Consider the following 10,326-nt stretch of genomic DNA (forward strand, 5'->3'; position numbering starts at 1 on the left):
ATTCCTATGCCTCCAGAAAACCCCTTTCCATATGGTGGAGTTAACAGTAGGCAGAGAGGTGGGCTCTCTGCTGCCTCACTGCTAGATTAGACAGGCCTTTACTTGCCCTTTCTTATGTCTTCGAGGGCCTTGCAGTCAAAACAGCTGACATCATCACAGAGGAAGCTGGGAAGATTTACCGCAAGGTGAGACTTAGGTTAGAAAAATGTGTTTTGATCCACACAGGGCCAGAGGAAGGGCCTTTCCAAAAAGCATGCCAATCAAGGGTAGGTGATGGTTCGGGTTTGCAAGACCAAGCAGACGTCATGTAGAATCAGGCCGTGTGGTATAAGTGGGGGTTAATGTTGGTGGAAATAAGAATGATGTTGATATTGAATATAATGGACAATACGCAGCTGTAATGTGGCCTAGCTTCAAAATATTTATGAGATATCAGGGCAAGAGAAGCACCGTCTAGTCCTGTCCAGATGGTTTCAAGCTGGAGCGTCTTTATTTCATAAGACTATACTGCCATCCTGTGGTAATGCATGATTGCTGCAACATACACAAAAACTTCCCAAAGCTGAAAGCATCTACATTCCGATGACGTCGGTCAGTTTTTGATAAACTTCACATAATGAATCTTTATTGAAACATTGTTGCTTTTTAAAACCATATAAGACAAAGACAACGAGTCTGAGCACACTGGAGAAAAGCAACACCCAGCATGGCGAGAGCGTAAAAGGTCTGTGTTTTTTTCCTCTGTTCATCATCCTCTGCTGGAAACCGACGTCCTCTCGGCTCTCGTCGCTTCGTTAAGTGCATGTGGTTGACAGTTTTATGAAGGAGGGGCTTCGAATGTGCAGCAATGTCAACAGTTTGTTCTTCCTGGTCCCCGTTTGTGACATCAAAGCTCTCCGTGTGGACTCGCGGTTGCCTCAGATGCTTCCGACTCCTCGGCTGTATCTAACATAGGAAAACTTATAGAATTAATCACGCTGCAGTCAGTGAAGCACACAAAGTAAACATGTTGCTTAAATAACATCCTCACATCCTACATTAATACTGAAAACTTGTTAGAATGGGCATTGTGCTACCTCATCTACACTCATTCTCACCTGGCTGTTGTGTTTGCACACACTCCCCATCTCGCTCCTCGTAGCCTTCAGAGCAGATGCACGTGTAGCTGCCTTGATTGTTGACACACTCCTGGTGCTCTTTTGTGCACACTGGCTCTGACTGCGAACACTCATCCACATCTGGCAAAGATTTAAATAAATACATTTAAAAAGTAATCTAATATATAGCTAAAATGTATAGAGAAGTTTTTCATGGGTGCAACCCAAAAAATAAATATATATTTATATATATACTTTAAATATAAAGTGATCTAAAGTTAAGCCTGCATCCAACTGTGATGAGAGACCCATGCTTACAGTATGCACATTAATGACATGTCATAGGGCGAGAGGCAGGGTCCACCCTGGACAGGTCGCCAGCAGTGTTGGTCAAGTTACTTGAAAAAAGTAATCAGTAACTAATTACTGATTACTTCCCCCAAAAGTAATCCCGTTACTTTACTGATTACTTATTTTCAAAAGTAATTAATTACTTAGTTACTTTTTAAAAACACGATTTACACCCTGAATAGGTGATAAAGCGATAGATCTTTCAGCTCAGTTCTACTTTTTCTGCATCATCCATCATACAAAATGTAATCAAATGGAAAAGTCTCTTTTTAAAACTTGTTTTATTAGTTTTAATTTTGTTACCTTTATGCATCAAGCAAAGATTTAATTATATGCAACATTCTCTGACTGGAAGAAATTTGTTTAACATTTAAACCTATTTTCTGCACATTCCAGCACATAAAATAAAATATTTTTTGTGTGTTTACACTCAGTCTTTCAAATAGATACAAGTAAAACACAGCAGAAAATAAATAAAGTCAAAGACTAGCGGTCCTGTTGCTCTATTTTCACCTGTAAAGCAGGAGTGGGGTAGGCGGAGGGTTACCCTGGTGCAGGTGTGCTGCAGCGGTCAGTGGAAGAATCCGCGAGTTTCTCTGTGAGTTTCTCATTACGTCGTAGCTACTCGGTGCTTGCTTGGAAGTTTAGGGGTTTTTTTCGCTGTAAAAAGAAGTTTTCTTCCCACGCACAACGGACACTAATGTTTTTGTCACTTTTTATGGAATCAAACTCAAAGTAAGGTCAGTACTTCCACGCTTTAAACGCTGCACGCTCATACTCTCTCCGTACTCGATATATGATCCATTGTTGATCTGCACACAGCTGTTGTCAGGAACGTCGCACTCGCTTACGTCACTGTCATGAGACATTCTCGCAAAAAAAAAAAAATCACGGTTTTAGTAACGCAGTAACGCAGCGTTCCTACGGGAAAGTAACGGTAATCTAATTACCGTTTTTGCAATAGTAATCCCTTACTTTACTCGTTACTTGAAAAAAGTAATCGGATTACAGTAATGCGTTACAAGTAATGCGTTACAAGTAATGCGTTACAAGTAATGCGTTACAAGTAATGCGTTACTGCCCATCTCTGGTCGCCAGCTTGGAAGCGATAAGAATTTACTTCCAAGGACTGCGTCTTTTGGCTTCATTTGTATTAAACTCAAAGTGGAGACTGACACTTTAACGTAGTGTCAGAAATCTTTCAAATAGTGAATAATACCTGTGCAGGTTCCCTCTGTGTCTTCGTACCCGCTGGCACAAGCCTGGCAGTTATCGGGACCGGCTCCAGTGCAGCCGGAGCACACTTTATCACAGGCTTTGAGGAACAAACATACCGAATAAAGTTAGATAGGTCTCACAAAACTGTTAGTAAATGGATAACAATCAGACATTGTAATATGAAACATCTAACAGCGATAAGTTCGCTGGAAGCAAATTTCCACACCGCTCCAAAAGCTACTGTTTGGCATATGACCTCTTACCCTTGCAAGAGTAGGAACCTTCCGTGTTGAGGCAGTACTGATCTTCTTTGCATGGAACAGGGTCTTTGGAACACTCATTTACATCTGCAACACATCAGACAGAGCCATCAAACAGGCTGGCAACCACACAGCGCCATCTGCTGATCATTCTTTGTGCTTTACCACAGAGTGAAAACACAAAAATGTGAGTGTCTGCAGAGTTACTGAATAAAGATCTCAGGGGCAAAACTGGATGTTAATGGTGGAGGTCAGAGGAGAATGACCAGAGGGAAAATTAAATTAAAACCTTGGCTGGAGATAAGTATCAACTTTCCCTGTTAAGCCAGGCGTTTTGATTCAGGGTCTGTGTGTACATATGCTATACTGTATTCCCAAGAATATAGGAAATTAATTTTGAGTGAATGCAAAATGAATCATACTATATAACTATTTAAAAATCTATGGCAGTTTATAAAACTGTCACGTATGTTTTCATTTTGACCGACCTGAGTTTCGTTTATAGGAAATGCTTCCTATATAACACTTAGAGGGACGAAACTAGCATTAAATCCACCTATTAATAATGATGAACTGATGCTCATCACAGTCAATAGGTAATGTTAAGTCTTCAGTAGTCACCACATGGGTGTGTTTGGGGCAGCCCATCAGTGCAAATATGAAATTGCAATCATATTCAGTATCAGTATTTTCCAAGGTTTTCTGAACATTGTGGATTCTGAGGACTTATCATGTTACGACACCAAGTTACGACCCCGACATCTGAATGTTGCAGCAGAAATCGAGACTCGTCAGACCAGGAAACATCTTTCCAAACTCCTAGTTTCCAACTTCTGGTGAGCCGGTGAGAACTCCAATTCCTGTTCTTAGGTCAGAGGGGTAGCACACGGTGTGGTCTTCTGCTGCTGTAGCCCATCTGCTTCAAACTTCAATGTGTCGTGCGTTCAGAAATGCTCTTATGCATATCTTGGTTATAACAAGCGGTTATTTGAGTTACTGTTGCCTTTCTACTCGCTCAAAGCACTCTGGCCATTCTCTTCGGAACTTTCGGCATTTTCATCAAGAGAACTGCAGCTCACTGTACATCTTCAGACCGTTCTCTGTAAACCTCAGAGAGTTTGTGGGATTAATCTTATATGCATCATTTATATGATATAGATCATTATATTTTAATTGTGTTCAAAAACATTTTTCTTCTGGCTTTATCTATTGTGGGTGCAGAATGAGGGTGAAAGCAAAAATTTTTGACTATTACACTGCCTCAAGATTCACCTGTGACCATTCAAAGAGCAGTTGGTGCCCGTCTCCAGGGGAACCTGATCAAATGGACATCAGTCATTCCCGTTTTGGTGGAGGCTTTTCTTATAGAAGGCAACTTTGTTTTGTAACCAAATGCCACAACACAACGTGTGACTATCAAATACAGCAAGAACCACCATGAAACTTTGTAAACAGGTAAAATGTGACATTTCCATCCTGGAGAAGTTGAAACGCTTGGATCCAGACACTTCCAATGTTGTAAAGTGGGACGGCTTTTTCCTTTGACATTGAGCAATGTATATTCTTAAATTATGAACTCCTGGAATAAAACCTGTTTGACCTATCCCACTTGAGTTCTATGAGAATCATATGTGCTGCCTGCAAACCTGATAACATAATGGTTGTGGACCACTATCAGTGTCCCATCAAAGTCAAAGTTATGGACTTTGGCCTATCATGTCATGTGTCCGCAGTAGTTCCTCGTGTCTGTGCACAGGCTCTTTGGTACAGGCCACCAGAGGATATGCTTCAGATTCCCTTTAATTATTGAAACGTGGTCTCTGGGCTAAATAGCTTTGGAGCGTGCTACGAGGCTGCTGCTTTACCCGGGTAATCCGGTTCATCTTACACACTCAGGGCCAGCCACCAGGCTATCCTTGAGAAAAAGAAGAAAGCTGCAGTGTTCACTGCTGAATATATTTAAAACAAAAGAATAATTTGAATATCAGACAGGACTCACCCACAAGAAACCTGAGACTTAAAGCTTAAGTGTCTTGTTGACCTGAAAGAATGAATGAAAATGAGAACAGGATGCCACAGTGATCAGCATTTGTTGGTGAGCCTGATTAAACAAATGCTGGACTTGGATGCTAACCGGTGGATCGAACCCTTGGATGTTCTTGGGCATGCCTTCTTTGACCCCAGCCAAAAGGTCAACATTCATTTTCACACCACACGTAGCAGCGGTTCCAAACCTTTTTTGCACCGGTTTATGTCCAACAATATTTTTATATAAGGTGTCGCAGATAAATACACCAAATTAAAACCAGCACCTGTACCAAAAAATAAATAAATAAATAAAATTTTAAAAAAAGAACATTTATTCATAACACACGGGAAAAGATCCAGGGAGACCGAGTTAACAATAAAAAAAATAATGATTAAAAATTCTGAACATCATAAATTTCACACCCTGTCCTCTCGTGACCCGCTACAGGTCCGTGGGATGGGGACTGCTGACGTATAGGATCTGGTTAAGGCAACTTAACACACACACACACACACACATCTCATTTGATTGTAATTACACTAGTGTAGCATTTTAACGAAGTATTGATTATGAAGTTTCTCAAATATAATTTGTGTTTTTTTCCCTTTCATTCCATTTCTGTGGTATTTATTCGCTTCTGTCATCCTGTATTTAATGTATATAAGATTTAGATGATTCTGATCATAATTAAACCAATGAATCAAGGCTTTACTCGCCACGTGCAGGTTGCCCTGCAGTGAAATGGTTGCCCAGAAATGTATATCAGTGTATATGTATGTGTGTGCGTGTCCAGAGTTCAGCTGAGACAGTGTCCTTCGCCCTGCTAGGCTAAATAAACAGTCTTCCAGCCAACCCAGGTGGCCTTGCGTGGAATGGGAAGGAACAGTCTAAACACAGTCGTTATCAGGGTGTTTTTGTTCGGGTATCCGCATGAAGTGATGGTGCTTTTTTCTTTAGTGCGAACAGCTCATATGAATTTCAAAACAGTTCTAACAGTCCAACACTGGTCTCTCAATCTCCCGTTGGAGAGCCGTTAGCTTCTCCATGATGTTATCAAACTTGCGCTCTGTGATGGTGTCATTCTTGTGCTCAACCAAACCTACTTGTTATGGCGTACGCCCCCATAATTTGTGTACACAGCCAAAAGAGTGTGTGTGAGACACTGGAAAATGTACATAAAGGAAGGAATCAAGCAGGGGTTGGCAGAGGTACGGGTGAAGGAGTGTCAGCCTGCTTTAAAGTAGACATGAAACACCACGTTTTAGTTTTAGTCTCATTTTTCCACTGAGTTATGATTTTAAACTCTTAATTCTTAAATCCAGCCTAATAGACAGCGTTAAACCTATGACAGTTCTTTAAAGTAGGACTCCATGGTGTATAAATTGGCCTTTATACATGTAGCCTTTTAGTCCACTTTAAGCTTGACATGGCCATTAATCTCACTTCATAATACACCCCTCAGACTGCTTCAAGCCTTCAAGAATGCAAGATTAACTCAAACAACCAAGGTATGCAGAAGAGCATCTCTAAATAAACAGCAGATCAACCCTCAGAGAAGCAGAAGACCACACCAGGTATCAGCCAAGAACAGAACTGAGGCTAAATTGGACGAACCTGTGCTAGCATTCTGACTTGTGCTACTAGCATCAAGTTTTAAAATGAACATAAATGTACTTAAAAATAACATTTTCAAGAATTTACGCGGTCTGCTACTGTTCCGAGTTTAAAATCTAACTAACTGGTCCATTATTGGTTGATTTTGCAACAATTTGTGTAGTCAATAAATTGTTATAAAACAGCAAAAAGATCTGAGATTTGCAGGTTTATCCAACCAGTGGTATAATAATCAAAGTTGGAACAATGATGGAACCCAAACAGCAAGAACAATAGCTCAGATGACCTCTTTATCCGAGTACTTTTGTTAAGAGAATGTCATGTAGCATGGAGAGCTAGTACAAGTTGTCTTACCTACACAGGTTTCCTGGTCGTCTTCCTCCCAGCCTTCCTTGCACTCGTCACAGTCCTGATTGGTTGCTCCAGTGCAGGTCTTACAAGAGGAGTGACATTCTGCAGAAGTGAAGACCAAATTTCCATCAGTATGTTCATGTTGGTGATGAGTTTCTGGTGCAACAGCAGGTAACTTATTTAGTAGGGGTGGGGGGAAAAAAATCGATACTGTGTAGTATCGTGATATTTTGTTTGCTAATAATGTATCGATACAGGGACAGCAGAAATCGATATTTTGTTACAAAAAAAGTTTTTGTGGACTGGAACATGCTCTGACTTCAGAGCAAGAATCCTGACATTCCTTCACTGTCCAAATGTGTTTAACTTTTTTTATGGCAGCAATAAACATGACAGTTTACTTATTTTAATTTAAGACACGTTTTATTTTAATTAAGTTTAAAACTTTTTTATTTAATGTAAAATTATATTTTGTTTTAATTTACTTTCAAATTCTTCAGTTGCTGAAGGGGCTGCATAGTTTTCATAAATTGCATAGTTCAGAATAGCTATAATTGTACCAGATGGTTGCGTTCAGTTAAGTTGGACTAGACTGTAATACAAACCATTCAGTTTGTCAACAATAAAACTGAAATGAGAGAAAGACTGAGTGTGAGACTTTGTTATTAGATAAAATGAATATTGATAAAGTTTACCTTTATGTACAGAATCTGAATATCGCAAAATATTTTTAAAAAATTGCAATAATATCGTATCGTGCATTAAGTATTGTGATAATATCGTATCGTGGGATGTATGGTGATCCCCACCTCTATTATTTAGGTAAACTGAGTTTTTTATTATTTATTTTTTTACCTGTGCACAGAGAAAAGCTGTCGTTCCTCACTTCGTTGAAGTAGCTGTCGATGCAGTCTAGGCAGAACTCGCCCGTATAACCGTGGTGGCAGCTGCACTTCCCGTTTCCCCCACGGGACCCGTCTCCATTGCACGCACCGTTCCCGTGACAGGGTCGCTCAGAACCCCCCACACAGGCTTAAAAATGAAGACAGACAAATTATTTTTGTGCTTTTAAACCAAAATTTACAACTCGCTCTTAGGATCTCTCTTTTTCTGTGCACGGTAGCTTCTGTAAGCTTTTTTTCTTTTTCTTTTTTTTTTTAAACACTCAATGCCATTGTTTTTCTATACATAGTAATATAGAGACCAGTGATGTTTGAACACTATGGTTCAGTAATGGTAATGTTTATGTCAAAAACTCTTACTAAATATAAAAGCATCTTTCTTTAAAGGTCCTGTGGCACAACCAAGAGAAGATCAGTAATGTGTGAAATCATAAATTTGTATTACATCCTTTTTCCTCATGTGTTGCACTTCTGTAGGTGGTTGCCAAGTAGTCGTTGTCCATGTTAATTTGGTTTGAAAGGAGGCTCAAATACGGCTGATAAGTTGCAAATATGGCCCCCCACTCTATACTGTCCCTGACACCTCATCTCACATCTTAGTGAGCCTCATTTTAAAGCGATGTGAGTATAATAAAATGTGTGCCACAGATGCATCGTAAACAGTTTTGTTAAACTGCCTTTAAGATGTCAGGTGTAACATTGCTGATTACATAGCTCATGTTTAGGGCCACTTACACACACACCGACATTTATTTCTGAGTGACAGTTGGGAGAACAGACGAGGCGCAAATTAGAAATGGGCTGTTTGCAAGTAGATGTTTTATAGATCTGAAGACTTGGGACAGGATTGGAAAAATGCAAAACTTGTATGACACAAGCGACCTGTTTTCATAATAACATTGGAAGCCCTGAAATTAAGATGAAACGGGGTGGGGAACTGGAGCACTGGTGGGTGTATCTGTAAATTCTCACCATTGCAGTCGGGTCCAAATGTTCCCTTTGGACAGCACACTTTGATGGTCTCTATGCAGAACCACTTGTGCAGATCAGGATGTTTCGTTTTCCTGTGTTGCAACAGGAAAACAAGGCAGGAAGAGACGAGGTTTAACACCAGGTTACCAAATCAAACAAGCCTTTAAAAACGCAAACAACCCTGATCAGCATCTGCCAGCCTGCCTGACCATGTGTCCATCACTCAATAGGTCCACCTTTAAAATCCAACCACGTCATTTGCATCGACCCACCTCTTGAACCACCAAGTCTCGAAATGCTCCTCGTGCTCCTCAACCATGTGGTTGCACTCAAAGCTGCTGCTGTCGCACAGCCCCTCCACGATCTCCATCAGCCGAATCTCGCTGGGGTGGAAGGAAAGCAGCAGACGAGACAAGTGCACAAGTTAGTTTGAGATTGTAAACATACATCTCAAAATGTACAAGAAGATTTATATTTGCATGAAAAGAAAAGAAAACAACTTCATTTGATGGAAAGCACAGAAGCTCAAAAGCCTGCAGGTCTGGCGAAAAGTAAACAAGTAAACAGCTCAGATCACAGGACCTGTGGCAGGGTGACCTGTAGGCTGGGCTCTTGGCTGTCTCACCTCGTCTCATATTTAGACAATTTCCTCTCCTCCCAGGCTGTGTTTCCTCCTCCAAAGTTCTGGTTTGCTGTTCTCTCGAAGCCCTGACATACAACGCAGACATTTTAATTTTTGCCCAGAATTAGGAAGGACCCTGCACTGAGTAAAGGGCACCCAGGCATCTTACATTAGACTGACGTATGTTCACATCAGCACAATAAAAATTAACACAAAGGAAGAAGGTCTGCAAACGCTCACTGACCTTGTTGAAGTTCTCGGTGATTTGCCGGCAGGTGTTGCAGGCGCTTTTTAAATCCTTCTTGGCGTCAGTAACTTGACAAAGTAAGACAAGAGTTAAGCAAGACAAAAGGCGCAGCAGCCGCAGCTCTGGACCGGTGGACAGCATCTCCGCAGATCAATTCACACAATTTCATATCAGGAGACGAGCGCTCCAGCCACTAGCATGCACGCTTTCCACTGATGTTAAAGTGCTGCAGTGGTCGGACACATCTATGCGAGGTGTTCCTAACATTAGATGAAAGATAGCGTTATCTATGCAAAGTGTGACAAAATGGTATTTACATGCCGGTTACATGAAAAAAAAACAACCCCTGAATCGGTTCTAGTTTTCCGCATCAGCGTCTTAATCGAATTGTGGCTTGTGGTGATTGGCTGTAACCGCCTGTCAATAAAATGGGAAACCAATCGTGAGTCGCCACGCGCGGGACAATAGAAAAAAACAAAAGAAAAACCATCCCCACGTGGAAAATTCAGGAAGCTTGCAAGTAAATTCAAAAAATTTTTTTTTCATTTTTTTTAAAATTAGGTTTCAATAATATTTCTCAAAAGCCCTACTAATAAAAAAAACCCTCAACGCCTTAGCCAAAGTAAAAGTTGCATCGTTCACTTCCTGTGCCTGCCGGAAGTG

The 10,326-nt window shown here is 40.7% G+C and overlaps 1 protein-coding gene across 1 annotated transcript; it reads right to left on the reverse strand.

Annotated features, from left to right (window-relative positions):
- Positions 1–592: 592 nt before the first annotated feature.
- creld2 (CRELD disulfide isomerase 2) lies at positions 593–10,048 on the reverse strand. Its single transcript, XM_085137524.1, has 10 exons — positions 9,661–10,048; positions 9,420–9,502; positions 9,067–9,177; positions 8,795–8,886; positions 7,776–7,952; positions 6,924–7,022; positions 2,930–3,013; positions 2,668–2,763; positions 1,098–1,238; positions 593–945 (listed from the first exon to the last, which is right to left on the reverse strand). Exons 1-10 carry the CDS (start codon positions 9,802–9,804, stop codon positions 887–889), a joined length of 1,086 nt encoding a protein of 361 aa, XP_084993650.1. The 5' UTR covers positions 9,805–10,048; the 3' UTR covers positions 593–886.
- Positions 10,049–10,326: the final 278 nt, after the last annotated feature.

The sequence above is a fragment of the Neolamprologus multifasciatus genome, chromosome 17 (genome assembly GCF_963576455.1).
Source record: "Neolamprologus multifasciatus chromosome 17, fNeoMul1.2, whole genome shotgun sequence".
Classification (NCBI taxonomy): Eukaryota; Metazoa; Chordata; class Actinopteri; order Cichliformes; family Cichlidae; genus Neolamprologus; species Neolamprologus multifasciatus.

Coding starts and splice junctions, on each gene's coding strand:
- creld2 (XM_085137524.1), bottom strand. CDS start 9,804: ATGCTGTCCACCGGTCCAGAGCTGCGGCTGCTGCGCCTTTTGTCTTGC. Junction 9,503..9,660: donor TCACCGAGAACTTCAACAAG/GTCAGTGAGCGT, acceptor GTTGTATGTCAG/GGCTTCGAGAGAACAGCAAA. Junction 1,239..2,667: donor CACAGAGGGAACCTGCACAG/GTATTATTCACT, acceptor AATCTTTGCCAG/ATGTGGATGAGTGTTCGCAG.